Below are 17,371 nucleotides of genomic sequence, written 5' to 3' on the forward strand. Positions count from 1 at the left end.
ATAATGAGAGGAGAATTAAAAATTGCAAAAACCAGGTATAAAGTTTATAATTTTTATTAAAAAAAAAAATCCATAAATAATAAGAATTTTCATAATTAATATACTGAATATGTACCCATACATCAGACATCATACATCATAATTAATACAAAATGAAAAAGAAGGGGCCCCATCCAAACCTAATTTTCTAGATTACCCAAATAAAAACAAACAAATAAATAAATAAATCAATTTTAAACAACAAATCATAATATTTCATCTTCTTTAGCCTCTAAGAGTAGACACAGCAAATAACCACTTGGGGTGGTTATTAGGAGAGAGATTGTGAGAAAATAATAAAATAATGAGGAGAGAGAAAATTTTGGTGGAAAATATTAATAACCTGGTTATTTCAATAACCGGTTATCATAGCTTGGTCATGCAATTTTTTTTTTGCTTTTTGGTTGACATGGATGGCTAAGATTTTGACACGTAATACAAATATCAATGGTTGAGATTTGCTCTGAATTTATAACCGTTGTAATTTTTGTAACGGCCATAATTTTTAAAATACAATTCTGAAAAAAAAAAAAAATACACCAACGGCTCTATTTTATTTTTCTCTATAAAATGAGCCCAATATTGAAGTATTTTGAAACAACTTTTTTTAAGTGAAAATTACTCTTCTTATTGGCAAATTGTGTTAAGATGAACATTCCAAAATCTAACAGAAAAAAAAAATCCACAAAATCTCATAACTCATCACAGCCCCAAAATAATCCAAATCCTCAACCTTACTATTCTAATCTTCCAATTGATCTCAACTCAGATTTAGATACAAATTTTCAAAATTTTCCGAATTACGGTTCACAAAATCTCAATTTCTCAAATCCAAGTACTTTCACTCCGTTTCCTTTTCAACCACCACAAAATCCTAATTATTCAAATTCTCCAAATGTTATCCCATCTTTTGAAAATATTCAAATCTCTCAAATTGATTCAACATTTCCCATGTCTCAACATTTTTCTATGTCACAAGGTGATGGTGCATTTCCGAGTTTCGATTGTTCATACACATCGAATGCATCAGATGACGAAAATGAACCAGAAGTTGAAGAAGGCGAAGGTAATGAAAGAGGTAATGAAGGAGGCAATCAAGATGGAAGGAAAATTTTTTGGTCAAAAGCTGAAGAAGTGGTTCTTGTGAAGGCTTGGCTTGAGGTTAGTCAAAATAAAAAAACTAACACTAACCAAAAGGGGGATGTTTTTTGGAGGAAAATTGAAGAAATGTATAATAATGTTAGACTATACAAACAAAGGTGTTTCGAAGAAGGTACTGATCGGGTAACACGAGAAGATTTGTTGAAAATGAGGGGTACGGAGCAACTTAGAAACCGTTGGAGAAGGATTAATGCTTCATGTTCTAAATTTTGTGGCTCACATGCTCATGCTGAATCAAAAAAGGGAAGTGGTATGAATGATGAAGATGTTATGAAATTAGCATATAATATATATGCTAACGACAAAACAAAGTCTTCATTATGCTCTAAAACCTTTCAAGACAAGCATGTTTGGGACATCTTAAAACAACATGAAGCATAGAAACCAAGTGAAGATGTTGTTAAAAAATGCAAGGAAAAGACATCCACTCAAGGAAGTGACTCAAAGAGATCTCGTATCAATGAAGCTGGAAACTACTCCTCTTCATCAAACCCAGAAACACCAACCAGTGGTGATATTGGGTATTCAGGCTTTCCTTCTAGCAACGAATCTAGTAAAAATAAAGGAAAGAGCAAGGTGCCAAACATGCCAAGTGGAGCATGGCAACAATGGTTGGACACTGCCCAGAACATGAACCTTCTAAGGCAATCAGAAAATGAAGTTGAACTTACAAGGTTGCAACTAGAAAGGGAGAAAGAAGCAAGGAAGCAAAGAAAAATTAATATGGAGTTATTTAAACACCTCGATTCAAAGCCAAACTTATCTTCGGAAGATCAAGAATTAAGGAGCACTTTGTTGAAGAAGTTGTTCCCCTCAGACTAATGTATTAGTGTATGGTTGATTATTGTCGTAATGTTGGTTGATTTCAAATAATTCCTTTTTTATTGTTCTTTTTTATGTACTTAAGGTCTGATTTGTAGTTTGAATACTTATGGAGTTATTAAGTTAAATTACATGTCTCTTCTTATAATCGTATTATAAGCTTAATAATATTATTCAATACATTAAAGTTTTTATATAATAACATATAATTATTATTGATCTGACTAAACCTATTGATTCACTTTGATATATCACTGCAAAAGATGTACATTGATTTACATTACACTGTAAAGTATTTGATGTACCCAACACTGAAAAGCAAATATTAAATACTAGACATTGATGTACTTAACACTGAAAAGGTAATAGTGAATTTTGTTCACTGATGTACTTAACACTGAAAAGGAAATAGTAGCATGCATCACTTGCTTTGACGTACATAACAATGTTAAGGTGATAGTGACAATGCAAAGGCATGCATCTCCATTACTTTTAAAAATTATTAACTACTTTATGAATCATTGCATGCATGCAAGACTTCAAATTTACCATATAAGACAAAAAAATTACTACATATCATACACACTTGTTCTATAAGATGGATACATCAGAGTGGGATTCCCTTGAACAACCATCCATTTCCCCCTATTATACTTCTACCTTCCATTCTCATATCAAATTTGGTTTTAAAACATGTCATCTGACGATAGCTCCAACTCTTCTAATTCCTCTTCCAATTCAGAAAATAGCCAAACCCAACGATATGAAAGACGAAGGCAAGCCAATCGCCAGTTCGATCGAATGATGGATGAAGTTTTTATGTCCAATCCAGTTGAAGTATATCAAATGTTTAATCAAGTGCCAAGGCCACCAAGGGTTCCCGTTCCAAGGGATCGTGAGGATGGACACAGTCGTTTATGGAATGACTACTTTACCGACCATCCTGTGTTCCCTCCACAATTATTCCGTCGGAGATTTCGCATGAACAAACATATATTTCAACGAATTAAGCAAACTTTAGAAGAACGTCATCCCTTCTTCCAGCAAAGACAAGATGCTACAGGAAGATTTGGTGCCTCTGCATTACAAAAATGCACCGCGGCTATGAGACTAATAGCTTATGGCACCTCCGCTGATTCTGTGGATGACTACATTCGGATTAGTGCATCTCTTGCAAGAGATTCACTTCAGCATTTTGTGGAAGGAATAGTCTCTTACTTTAGTGATGAATACCTTCGAAAGCCCAATGAAGAAGATCTAGTAAGACTACTAAGGATTGGTGAACGTCGTGGATTTCCTGGCATGTTAGGTTCTATTGATTGTATGCATTGGAGGTGGAAAAACTGTCCACTTCGATTAAAAGGTATGTTTTCTGGAAGACCAGGTAAACCCACATTAATCTTGGAAGCTGTGGCATCATATGATCTTTGGATCTGGCATGCCTTTTTTGGGACACCAGGTAGTCGTAATGATATTAATGTTCTTGATAGATCCCCATTGTTTAATGATGTTTTTGAAGGTTGTGCACCCTCTATTAACTATGTTGTGAATGGTCGCACATACAATATGGGATATTATCTCACTGATGGTATATATCCTAAATGGGCGGCATTCATTCCTACAATATCACTACCACAAAATGAAAAAGAAGGTCTATTTGCCAAAGTACAAGAAGCTAAACGAAAGGACGTTGAGCGTGCTTTTGGAGTATTACAAGCTCGTTTTGCAATAATACGGAATCCAGCGCTAGCTCGTGACGCATCAATGTTAGGAAAAATAATGATAGCGTGTATTATTATGCACAATATGATTGTTGAGGATGAAAGAGATACATATAAAACGTATTACGATCCAAATGAATATGATCAAGCTACAAATGCGTCTTCAAGTAATGAAAATAATGAAGAGCCTTTTCAGTTCCAAAATAGCAACAACCGAATTGCAAGTTTGGAAACTTACATGTCTAATAGAGCACGTGTTCGTGATGAAGCTATGCATAAAGCATTGAAGAAAGACTTAGTTGAACATATGTGGCTCAAATTCGGTGTTCAAAGTAGGGACAATAATATGCATTAATAGATGTGTAATCGCAATATTATATCATTGTGTTTGTACTTGTTCGCGGTTCGTTATTATCTTTCAAAGACTTTTGTCATTTGATAGAATATATATGTATGATTTTTATTATTGTGGAATGTAGTAGGGTTACAATTATTGTTTGTGTCTTAATTAACGACTAATTACATACTAATTAATATCAAAATTGCATTATTTTTAAATTTTTGAGATTTTATCTAATTAATGTATGCTAATAAATAATTATTAATTTTGAATGATTATTACCAAATGCATTATTTAATAATAATAGAATTTAAGTAATAAATTGTGTGGTGGGGTTGGGTAAAAGTAGGAGAGAGAAAATGTATAACCAAAATATTATGGTTAACTATTGGCATACATTGGTTATTAAATGGTTATAAGAGTGGTTATAAGTGAGGTGGAAGATGGATAAAATAATAAAATAATCAATAACCAAGATGGGGTTGGGCAACCATTGTGTATGCTCTAACTATTGACTATTGAGAGCCTCATATTGATCTTCAACCCTTGGAGTGATGGGCGATCGTAGTCCTTGGTCTCTTGGTGTAGACACAGAAGGCACGTCCGAAATAAGCGAAAGAAGGTTACGAACACTACTAGATCGAGTTCGCTTGAAGCTAAACGACCTCAAATTCTTGTTCTTGGAAAAAACATTGGATGAATTTGTAAGAATCAAATATACTAAAGCTTGAACCGCCAAAAACAAGCCCAAATTGATCAACATATCAATAGGAGACATCTCAAATATTGGTGCCTTAACTTCAAAAAAATAAACTTACGAATATAGAAATGAAATTTTTGGTTTATAAAATATAGTTTGAAAATTTGTTCTACAAAAAAAGTAAGATTTTCAAGTATATATAGGAAAGGGGTGAAGAAGAAAAATAAGATAATAAGATAGCCGCCAATTTGACTCGTACAAGGCACCTAGAAATTACGTGCATGTGGTGATTAAATAACCATAATTTAACAACACATCAACTTTATTTATAGTAGTATTATTACTCAACTGCCCCCAAACAATAAAAACTTTGTATTACTTGTATATTTTATCTATAATATAGATCACATGTGTAAATGTGTGACTAGCTTGTTCAACGTCCACGTATTTGGTGATTGGTATTATTGGTCTAGTCAATAGTTATATTAGGAACAAGGAAGGATCAAGGAAGAAGAACTTTTCTTTTTTTAGTTTTAGAAGAAGGATAAAGAACTTTTAATTACAAATTTACAATCCAACTAGATTTCCTTATTGTTTAACTACTCCATCCTTTTTCAAATTAAGGCCTACTATATTTGATTGGCATATGTGTGCTTATTACACATGAACTAATTTATTGACATAGAAAATATACCTATTTAAACAATATAAAGTATAAGGGCATTTTAGATATTTTAGGTGAGCACCAAACTTTTTGAACGTTAACTTATAAGAGAATTAATTCTCTAATGGATAAGTATCGTCACCTAAGCGTGTCTATCACTATAAAATCATTAGTAATTAATTTTAAATTTGCCTTGATACAATTTCACATTTCATAGGTTCGTAACATTTTTAGTTAATTTGTAAAATTTCTTTACTTTCCTATCACTACCTAACGTTTGTAAAATGACAGGGTATAAAAGAAAATGTTGACTAATTGCTTGATAAGCATACCAAGACAACTTGTGAGTTTTTTATAAGAGGAAATCTCACATGAAAATAGTGTGACTTAATGACTTGTGTGAAAAGGAAGGTGAAAGAAGTAAATTGTTTTATTGTTTGAATTTGTCCCTCAACATTGAACACTCATATTTTGGATAAGTTTAAACATTTTTTTTTTTCAGAAGTTTTAATAATTTGCTAACTTCTTTACATGTGATGGATTGCACTCAATAAAGTTGGGCTGACATATGACACACTCCAATTCCTCTCCAACCATCTTCAAGTGTGGGGCTCAAGAGAAGTTATAGTTAGGAAAGTTGGCAACATTTTGCTTGCACATTTGTGTTACCATCCATTTGTTTGATTTGCTTTGCTTTTCAACAATTTCTTTCCTTTCCATCAGGTTGTAACGGATGTTTCAGGCTTCAGAGTCCTCGACAATATATATAAGCTCCTACCTCTCGGACACCAGCTGCAAATTGCTACCACAGGGCAACAAATGCTAGCTGCACATTGCTACCACAGGCCAACAGACACTTGCTGCACATTGCTACCACCGGCCGACAAAATCAGGACAACAAAATGTGTCAAGGCTCTGTCTCAGACACTGGCTATAATCGTCCAGAGTGCAGTAAGTAGATTGAGTATCCTCCAGAGAACACGAGACAGATGCTCTATCACTTTAACTTATCCTCTGCATTCATATTACTCAGCTGACAAATTTTAATCATTGCCATTACTTCAACACTTCTATATATTCTACAAATTGGCAAACTAAAAGCTCATGGGCGACCAAAAAACCAACTAGCAACCTTACATAATACATTATAAATTCGTTACTCTTGTCAAGGCACCAATGCCAAAATCAATCCAATCATTCGTGTTAACTACTAGCAAACCTGGCAGTCACCGAGCAAATTATTGGTGAGCTATACAGCCATTCGACATTCCAAGTGTTCGGCAAAAATGTCATATAAGTTGAGATTTGGACCTGTGTTTACAAACTATCTATAAGTTGCATAAATAAATCTAATACTCATCCAAAAAAAAAATTGTCTTCTTTCCCTCCTAATTCAGCCAAGGCATATCTATGGAGATAGATTCAAGCCCCAAAATTACTCCGCTAGCAGATGATAAGGCAACCCAATGCTTATTGGGGTGGCTTATCCACTTGAGTGGATGCACTAAAACTCGTACCAGCAGACTCCTTAACTGATTTATCTACCGTAGTGTGTGTAGAAGGACTGGTACTAGCAGACTCCTCGACTAGTTTATCCACTTTAGCGGATGCAGAAGAACTGGTACTACCAGACTCCTCAGCTTGAGCAAGTTGACGTAAACGCTCTTGAAGGACTCGGACTCTATCCTCAGTCTTCCGGAGCCTCCTCCATCTGTATGCAAACCAAAGCCCAAATCCACCATAGACAACTGCATATGATCCCCACACATAAGGGTAAGTTTCTGCATGCTTCCTCAGCTCATGATACTTTGCTTCGACTTTTCTCACAATGCCAACTGCTGGATTGCCACCATCGGTTTGTTCAGTGCCTTCTGCCTTTTGTTCTGTACCCATTTTCAGTCAAAGCTGAAACAACAACTAACGATATTTGATTCAAAAATAGCACACTCCAAAGACCATGATTTCGAGTTCAAAAAATAGCAAACTGAAATTAATAATCACAATCATGGAAAACCAGATCAACTACAACATAAAGAAAGTATGCAACAGGTATCCTACAAGCCACAATCTATGCTACTCGGACTCAGCTAGAAGTGCCCGATACAGGTAAGTGCCTAAGTGTCGCCGAGCCAGGGCAAGAGGGGCGGCCAGTGTAAAAAGGTCCAATTCATAGTTCCATCCTACAATTAAGGGTTATACATTACAGCCAGCAACACAATAGCAACCAAATTTGATTCAAATATCAAATTAGGCTACAAATATCTTCAACCCTTCAAGCCGAGCCTACTGGTAATCGGGCCCGAGCTCGGTTTGGCTTGTAAAGTCCATTAATGCAACACATTAGCAAGTAATTTGACTCAATTATCATCAAATTAAGCTCGAAAAATCACATAAAATTCTTATAGCTTACGAATATCAACGTAGGATGCCTTTTTAATCTCAACCATCAATTTTCAATTTTAAATCCTATTCATGTATTAATTTAGTTTGACAGCCAAGAAAAAAAAAATAAAATTTACAAAAGCAGTTTGCATTCCTAGCAAATCAAAACCCCAAAAATTTACTCGCATGATCTAACACCAATGTATCCATTCCAAAAAAGAATTCCTGTATGCAGTGTTATTAAAACAGCAATAAAAGTATCTACATAATTATTGTATTCATTAATTTGATATTAAAACTATCAATACGACAGTATGAGAATTATTGTTCAAGTATTGAAAGAATCTCTATGCCAATGTTTATTCTAGATTGGAGTGCATCAAATTGAAGAAAATTAAGAAGTTTTTGTGGTTAATGATGATTTAATGAAGATGAATTTTTACAAGTATTAAAATTCCGAGAAGAAGATGAAGTGATGGCTGGTTTTAAATAAAACTAAACAACAGTGTTTTTTTTTTCTTCAATTAGCAAAATTCTAGCAATAAAATCGGTCGATATAATTATTCAAAACTTCAGTTATAAACAAAAGTTCAATGATCGACCTTAGAACCCTAAATTGACTATTAACAATGAAATGAACGATAAACCCTAGATTATGAAATTGACTGATTCGATAGTTTGAAAATGAATAAACAAAAGAAAATCGTACCTTAGAAGCTGCTTCAATGGAAGAGAAAAGCTCAGAAGCTGCTTCAATGGAGAATTTAGAGTTCGCGCATCAATGGAAATGGGGGTAGGCAGTGGCGTCTCCAGGATTTGCGAAGTGTGGGTTCGAAACTTCAGAAGTTCGGAATCATAATTAACAAAGGGATGAAAATATAATAATTAAAAATTAAGTACATAAGTTCATATTATGGATTACAAATAGATTACACATAGAAAAATGAAAAAATAAAACTACAGAAGCATTTTTCGAGTATATCTCAAATTCATTATATATCACTATATCTCAAATTCATTATATATCACTATACCACAATGGCACAATCTACAATTTTACATTATATATCATTATATCTCAAATTCCCAATCAAATTAGCAATTATCATTTACCAATAACTCACTACGACAATAAAGGCAGCAAGGCACTAGTCACTTAGTCAGGCACTCAAGGTCACAGGCAGCAAGGCACTTGGCAGCAATTCAACAAGACAACAAATGCAATTAGACTAAAACTAAAAGACAACATTCAGTCAGTCACAATTAGTCAATTAGACAATTTCTGAATTTCGACAACAATCACAACATTCACAAATTACAATTAGACAATTTCAATAACATTCACAAATCACAATTAGACAATTTCGAGTTTTCGACAATTGACAACAATGAAATTATGAAAGACAGAAAGACAGCATTATCGCATACTCGCATTGAGCATTCACAATCACAGATTCACAGCAAGGCAGCAATAAGCATTAAAGGAAACCGGAAAGGCAAGCTCACCAGACACCAGGTCGACTGGTAGAGGCCGTGCCGCCGTGAGCCGATTGATCGAAGTGCCGTATGCGATTGCGGTATGTTGAAGGACTGAAGCGTCACGAACTGATTGATTGAACGAAGGTGGACGGTGAAGGACGACTAAAGGCGGAATGCGTCACGGACTAAAAGGTGGCCGGCGGGCGGCGATTGGCGAGATTTAGGGGAGTAGGAGTTTAGGGGAGTTAGGGTTTTAGAATTTGGGGGAAAAGTGGAAAACTGTTCGTGATAAACAGCAATGTAGAAACCAAAAAGAAAAAAAAAAAAAAAAAAAGTGAGTAATGGGATTCGAACTCATAATTTCATATACAATGTGAGGTAAAAAAACCATTGAGCTGCACCTTTACTCCTTGACACTTGCTACACAGATATTCCTTTTAACCGTTTTCCAGTTTTTGTATTTTTATAAAAAAAATTTAAAAAATAAGTGGGTTTAATGAACCCACTTGAACCCATATTGGCTCCGCCCCTGAGGAGTGATTGAGTGCAGCGTAAAAACGAAAAGCTTCAAAGGTGAACAAAAAATGAAAACGTTGAAAATTCAAGATTAATTGCACTCATATGCGGAATTTTGTGAACCGTCAGATCTAATTAATATTAACGGACGTCATTCAATTAAATACCTCCAACGGTTTTTTAAGAGGAACACCCCTTGTAAAAAAAACAAAAAATATACCGTTGAGTATAATAAATACTGTAAAATAAAACAAAAATCACATGCTTGTTTTCAAAACAAAAAACCACAAATAGAAAACAAGAAAAAGATGTTTTCACTTTTTTGTTGTTAATTTTCAAAATTATCATGATTTTAATAAATTTGACTAATTTTTTATTCATTATATATCATATGATATTAAAAAACAAAAAACCAAAAAACAGAAAAATATAGCAATGCCAAACGAGCCCATTTGTCATTTCATCTATTTTACAAAAAAACAAAAAAGGTAACTGATTTGCAAAATTGTAAATTAGCTTGATAAACTTGTTTTTATTCAAGTTTAAATAATGTATATGAACTAGCTTGAGTGACATACTAATCAATGCACAACTTTAAACCTTTGGATTATTTACTTCCTAATTTTGTATTAATAAAAGTAAAGATTATAACAAATTAATTATGTACATTATTAAGATAAAATTTTACATAATAACATTTACTTTGTACTCATATGTATATGTAACAAAAATTAAGTCAATGTTATACTTAAATAATGAAAAATCAAAATTAATGGAGTATCACGAGCATTAATCAGTCACATAAAAGTTGGTTTTTAGCCGATAAAAGGAGGTGTACACAAAAACAACCAAATTAACAAGCATTATTCAGTCAAATAAAGACTGACAACTTGAGGTGTCGTGGGGCCCATGGAAAGAAAATCCGACCACTTTTCTTTAATTTAGGGGTTCAAAAAAGTCAAAATTTGTCCACTGAAGGTTAATACACAAAATCGAACCAATTTCTAGGTTTTGCAACCCGATGTCAAAAAATCTCATAAAGGATGCATTCAATTCCAAGGTCTTATAATGTTTTTGGAAAGAGTCTTGACCTTGTTTCTTTTTGAGTTCGGAAGAGTCTCGATCTCAAGATTATAGGGGACGCATCTCGGGTCATATAATATTGTCTGGAACCACATGTGACCATTATTCGGACCAAGGCACGTGTTGGCCTTGAGTTAATTAAGGGAGTAATTGATGTTTTAAAGGCAAAGTGTGATTCCAACTATTTAAATGGACTCTCTAAGTATTGTGGTTCAAGGTTCAAACAAAAGTCCAAAATTCTCCAAAACTAAATATACACGAAATTGGACCAATTTCGGAGGTTAGGGACCCGATGTCGAAAATTCAGGATTGTACGTAGGAGATGCGTCTCGAGGTCATATATTTTTGTTTAGAACCACATATGACCATAAGTCAGACATATAAAGGTTTGTATTGGTCTTCGGTTGATCAACTCAGGCGCAAGTTATAAACGGGTAGAATGCGACCAAAGTGGATAATTCAATCCATCAAAATCGCCTTCGGAGGTGTCGTGAAGTCTATGGGAAGAACCCTGAACACTTTTCATTTTGAATCCGATAAAGTTTGTGATTGTCCATCACCAAAAGCTAATATATGAAATCGGGCAAATTTCAAAGGTTTAGGGACCCAGTGTCAAAAAATCTCGAGGTTATAGGGCATGAGTCTCAGGGATAATACAATATAAGTATATACTCCTTATGTCGCCCTAACAAATGACATGCGTGGGCTTTTTTCACTATTCATATGTTAACTTTGACTATACCTTATTAGTAACAAATTAAAAACAAATGTCATATTAATACAAAGTTTCATTATACATTTGTATTTTTTTTTTAATAATACATACGAAGTATTTAATTATTTCTACTTAAGGTCAAACTAGCATATGAACAAATATGTCTAATTTAACCGAGTCAATTATTTTGGAACGAAGGTAGTACTCGTACATTAGTGTTGAATCTGATGATGACAAAATCCGTGCAGTATATATAATCATTGTATTGACGAGGTTCAGACGTGAGAAAGACTTATGGAGTTAAGGTGAACCAAAACTTAAGACACCCAATAATTGAATAATGAATACAAACGACATTTCTTGCATAGCTGTGCATTGTACCTTGTCCAATTCCAGATTCCAGGTAAATGGCAAGCCATGTGACTCCTACAGTTAGTTTAACAAGCCAAACATGAAAAACACCCTTTCTAAAGAAAAACTGTAGATTGTCAAATACTGTCACTCAGATTTTGACACTTGATAAATTAAATTGTTTTTCTTTACAAACACATCCAATATAATGGATCTTGTCCAATAATCATTCACAGGATATCATTTGCTATGTCAAACTTGATCTCAGGCTGCAATACAACTAGATATTAAGATTGTTTTGTTAATATCGGCATATCGGATATGGGTGTATAATTTCTTGTGTATTACATAAAACAATAGTTATGGTAACAAATACGAGTAACGAAACACACACACACGAACACACAAAAGGCACCATTTTCAACCAGTAGAGATAGGAGGATATAGAGAAGAAATCATGCATTCATCTGTTTAATGTCACGATTATAATCACCACAGATAATCCGGTGGAGCAAGCAATTAGATACAAAGATTTATACAGCTCCTATACAAGCATGCACACAAATGCACCTTGTATTAAGTTAGTCTTTTTCTTTTTTCAGGGGGTTAAATTCGATGCTTTAATTAACATTCGAATGTGAACTTGGGATGGAAACTAGACCAGGAGGAGGGCAAAATCACTTGCGCACACATCCTCTCGTCCAAAGCCTAGTACATCACAAAGGGAACAAAAAGAAGACAGCTATACACAGAGAGAATTAACACTGAACAGAAACAGAAAATTTGTTCCTCCTGCCCTGTCAAGATCGACATTCTAACATAAATTATAATAAGTTAATCAAAACTTGAAGTGCGGCTCCATCTCCCTTTCAGGTAATCCTCCAGGGATATGTTTGGCTCAGTACTACTAACAGAGGCAGCATCATCCTCGATTATATCAAGTAAAGCCACATTCAGATGGGATTGGATATCAGAACGCGGTGTCTCACCATCCAAAACCTCAAATTCTTCAGGGTAATTACTCACTTGTTGCTTTGCCCAGTTTATTACTTCAGTATCACCTTGGAGCAACTTCAAAACCTGAAAATAATGCACAAGTTGGTTGAATTTTACAAGCATTAATACGGCAGCACCAAACAAAATGTAGAGCTTCTAGGCCTTCTACTACAGGAGAGATGACTTACATTGCCTATACGGGGTCGTGTTTGAGGTTCACGTCTTATGCAAAGAGTAGCAGCCAAGACCATTCTTTCAATCTGCTCATGGTCATAATCGCTACCTAATCTAGAATCTAGCAACGGAGACATCTTCTCGTCTTTTAATTTTGAGTTTGCCTGCACATATTGTAGATTGGCATTCACATAATGAGGAGCGCTCATGAATAAAGCTTCTAAGAGACAATCTAGAGTGATGGATAAGAGACATACCCAAATGACGAGGCTCTCCTTGCCCTTTGGATTGCTGCTATCTATTGGCTTTCTTCCTGAAAGAAGCTCAAGAAGTACAACACCAAATGAATAAACATCCATCTTGTCAGTCACCTTGCCATGCATGAAGTATTCTGGGGCCAGGTACCTGACACATGAGAAATTGCAAGGAACATTGCTCAGTTTAGATGTTTAGAAATTTCAGGCAAGGAATGTGGGGAGAAGGAAGACCAGAAATATGAAGTTACCCACCCAAAGGTGCCTGCAACATCTGAGGAAGTCAAGTACGAAGATGCGCTTGAAGCCCACGTAGCAAGTCCAAAATCTGCAAGCTGAAAAACCAAATCAAGACAAGTGTTAGTGATTATACCAGAGATATGTAAGATCTAGAACAGGTACTACTTATTAAATTGATATACACAACTTCAAAGTGCATTCAAAACTAAATCTTGATTTGTAGCACACCTGGGGCTCGAATTCATCAGAAAGGAGAATATTTGAAGATTTAACATCCCGATGAATCACAGTTTGCGAATCTCTGTTGTGTATGTAGTCCAATGCCTCTGCCACCCCTACTGCAACCTTGTATCTCTCTTCCCAGCCAAATGCTACAGCTTTAGTCTCATTACCTATTATTCAATATAATGTCTCAGTTAGGCAACAAAAGTCAGCCCATTCAACATTCAAATAAAAGGAAACTGAATGCTCAGGCATACCATGAAGATTCTCTTCTAAGCTTCCTCTTGACAAGAAATCATAGACCAGGATTAAATTCACTTCGTCGAAGCAGAATCCAACCAGGGATATGATGTTCTTGTAATTGATCGTTGTAATGATCTCAATTTCAGCAATGAACTCCTGCAACGCATCCTCTGATGGCTTCAATATTTTTACAGCCAGCTCCTTCCCATCAGAAAGACACCCTCGGTAAACTTGGCTACTACCACCTTTTCCAACCATGTTCTCTGCAAAATGAGCAGCAGAATGATAAGAAAAGCAACATCCAACTACCAAAAGACCACAAAATTAAAGAAACAGGAGGAAAGAACATACCAGGTGCATAATTTGATGTGGCTGACACAAGCTCTTGGTATGCAAACAATCTACAAGTGGATGAGTATTTCTCAAGAAGTCCTTCTAGTTCTTTGACCAGATACTTAAATCCGTTGATAGGGGAGGAAGGAACAGAGGCTACAGCATCACCAACTGGAACAATTGCACCACTTTCTGCACTCAAATCAGATGAATGATCGTCCATATGAGCAAACTCGCGTCTCTTTCTATCAGGGTGAACCGCCATTGAAGAATGTTTCCCGGGAATTCTCAAAACTCGGCGAACAAGGGATGTTTTCCGGCTTGGAACCTTTTCTGTCTCATGATGCCTGGGTAAAAACACCCGTCGAACCAACTGCCAACCAGGTTTCAACTCATTTAATTCTTGATTAACAACATACTTTGGATCAGAAGAGGCATTAACTGCTTGATATGGCACCAAAGCCATTGATTTATCCTCTCTATCGACTGTACACGACTCCTTCAGCATTTCATCACAGGAATAATCTGCCCAAGCAGAGATGGGTCCACAGCCAAAATACCTCTTTATCAAGGTACTTCTTCTAGCCACGGAGCTAATCTTTTCGAAACCATCACAAGTCTCCAGACCAGATTCCATACTTTTAATGGAAGAACTACCATCATCATCCACTTCTACATTGTCAACTTTTAATCCAGAAACCAAATGAGACGTCTTACAATTTCCTGCATAACCAAGCAAAAGTAGCTAAACTTATTAGCCACTAAACATCCTTCCAACTACATAGCTAAACCAAGAAACAGTAGCCAACTAATCACATACAAATTACTTACCACCTTCTCTACGATAAACAATCTTTCCGTTATCTACAGCAAAAACCGAAAAATTATTCGACAATTTCCTCGCACAATACTTAGCCACTGATGTCGGGGATCGAATCATGCGTTGGGCTTTACAAGTTCCTAAAATTAATGTAGCACTATCAAATCCTTTGGATTCTCGAACTAAAATCTTCCGCAAAGATGATCCTCTACACACCTTTAGCTTCAAATCAACCTGACCAATTCAATTCATTTCAATCAATACACATAAATTAAGCATTTTCAATTAAATAAAATAATTCAAAAAAAAAACCTCAAGCATAATCAAAATTCAAAACCCCTTGACCCCAAATCAAACCTTACCTACCAAACTATCATAACCCAAGAAGCCTAACTTCACCAACCAAAATCTTCACATTAATTACAAAATGCAAGTACAGTTACAAAGCATGTGTAATTACAAACTTACAATTCACAGTCATTCATCATTAGCCTTTAATTTTGGGTAAATTTTGAAAAAATACCCAATAATTTAGCATTAAAGCTCAAAAAAAACAAAAAAAAAAGAAAAAATCAACACAATATTTACTACTGTACACACTAAGCATTGTAATTAAAAATAAAATTAAATGAGCAAATGAAAAAATAAACAACAAATTCCACAGTAAACTACACGAGCCATTTCAATTTCAACAAAATTCAACGGAATTATTAACCTCGAATTCAACAATAATGCACTAAAAATTCCCCAGAAAAAAAAAGTAAATTAAAACAAAAAAATTAAACCTGTTTTAAATTGCAGAAGCCTTCGTACACAGCAAGCGTCGAATCAAAAGTCTTCACCAATGACAAAAGCGTCGATTGTTCAACTTCTGCTCCCACCCACAAAAATCAACAAAAAAAAGTAAATAAAAATCAGAAAAATGCACTTTAATTAAACAACAGGAAATAATTCAACAAACCCAGATATTAAATTTAACAAAAACGAAAACAAACCAGTAGAAGAGTGAAGAACATGAAGAGCAACAACAAGATCTCCAGGTTGAGCAACTTTCATAAGAGCCCATGTAAGAAGTTCTTTACTCTGTTGGTCTAATCTGACACCAACTAACACCGTTCTTCCGCCGTGATTCTCGCCGGAGGAACATTCTCCGGCGACGGAAACCACCCCATTGTTACCGTTATTCTCATTTTTCTGGGGTTTTTTCACTAATAACTTCATCTGGGTAAACAATAAAAATTGTTATACCCAGATCTTAAGGGGAAAAAATTATCAAAATCAATGAAATTTATCTTAGCTTGGTTTTAGGGAAGAACTCACAAATACATACACACACTTTTTGTAAGATTTTTATAAATTTTTTGTAAGAAATCAGATAGGATTTGGGATTTTTTTTTAATTTAATTTAATTTGATGTAGTAGTTGATAATTTTAAGGGAATCTCCCTGAAAAATGCAAGAGTATGGTTTTACTGTTTCATGGCTTTAAAGGGTAGGAGTATAAATTTTTGGATTTTGCCTTTTATTGATTTCTTTCTTTCCTTACTTTCTCTCTCGCGGTTCAATGCTTGCTTTCGTGGTTTCAGGAGAATGGGGTTTTTTGTTTTTGTAACTTCCCAAGTTTTTTTTAAAGAAAATATTTATTTTAGTTTATTTTAGATTGAGAATGGAAGGTGAGATTTTAGCTTAGCATGATGACATCAAATAATCTTTTGTTTTTGTCTTAAGTTAAAAAATACAAGTATATACATATATATATATATACTCCCTTCGTCCCAAAATACATGAGATGTTGGACTTTTTTTATTATTTATGCATTAGCTTTGACCATAATTTTTTACTAACATAATAAAAATTATGTTTTATTATAAAATATGTTGTTAGATAGGTATTAATATAAAGTTTCATAATATAATTTTTAAAATAATTTTCATTTATTTAATTATATAAAAGTAAAGTCAAATTAATACATTGACATGTGTGCGATGTTGACTGTGTCATGTAATCTGGGACAAAGGGATTACTACGTATTTACTCCCTCCGTTTTGCATTAGTTGCAACAATAGGTTTGGCTCATAGTTTAAGAAAATTATAGACTAGGCTTATAGGCTTATAAT

At 34.6% G+C, this 17,371-nt stretch overlaps 3 protein-coding genes across 4 annotated transcripts; 1 reads left to right on the forward strand and 2 right to left on the reverse strand.

The window, feature by feature from the left end:
• Positions 1–2,715: 2,715 nt before the first annotated feature.
• LOC110735852 lies at positions 2,716–4,098 on the forward strand. The gene has a single exon (XM_021916031.1). The coding sequence runs from the start codon at positions 2,716–2,718 to the stop codon at positions 4,096–4,098; it is 1,383 nt and encodes a 460-aa protein (XP_021771723.1).
• A 2,526-nt stretch (positions 4,099–6,624) lies between these two features.
• Positions 6,625–9,662, reverse strand: LOC110736614. 2 transcript variants are annotated; one of them, XM_021916880.1, is made up of 3 exons: positions 9,336–9,662; positions 8,539–8,666; positions 6,625–7,364 (listed from the first exon to the last, which is right to left on the reverse strand). In XM_021916880.1, the coding sequence occupies exon 3, from the start codon at positions 7,338–7,340 to the stop codon at positions 6,918–6,920; it is 423 nt and encodes a 140-aa protein (XP_021772572.1). In that variant the 5' UTR covers positions 7,341–7,364; positions 8,539–8,666; positions 9,336–9,662; the 3' UTR covers positions 6,625–6,917. The 2 variants fall into 2 exon arrangements, with proteins under 2 accessions (XP_021772572.1, XP_021772571.1); XM_021916879.1 differs by having other exon boundaries at positions 6,625–7,352; positions 9,336–9,655.
• Positions 9,663–12,417: 2,755 nt separating this feature from the next.
• Positions 12,418–16,997, reverse strand: LOC110736613 (rust resistance kinase Lr10-like). Its single transcript, XM_021916878.1, has 10 exons — positions 16,251–16,997; positions 16,041–16,126; positions 15,267–15,489; positions 14,454–15,158; positions 14,117–14,365; positions 13,866–14,029; positions 13,653–13,732; positions 13,401–13,548; positions 13,158–13,307; positions 12,418–13,053 (listed from the first exon to the last, which is right to left on the reverse strand). Exons 1-10 carry the CDS (start codon positions 16,474–16,476, stop codon positions 12,808–12,810), a joined length of 2,277 nt encoding a protein of 758 aa, XP_021772570.1. The 5' UTR covers positions 16,477–16,997; the 3' UTR covers positions 12,418–12,807.
• Between the last annotated feature and the right edge of the window lie 374 nt (positions 16,998–17,371).

Source organism: Chenopodium quinoa, unplaced genomic scaffold (genome assembly GCF_001683475.1).
Source record: "Chenopodium quinoa cultivar QQ74 unplaced genomic scaffold, ASM168347v1, whole genome shotgun sequence".
Lineage (NCBI taxonomy): Eukaryota > Viridiplantae > Streptophyta > Magnoliopsida > Caryophyllales > Amaranthaceae > Chenopodium > Chenopodium quinoa.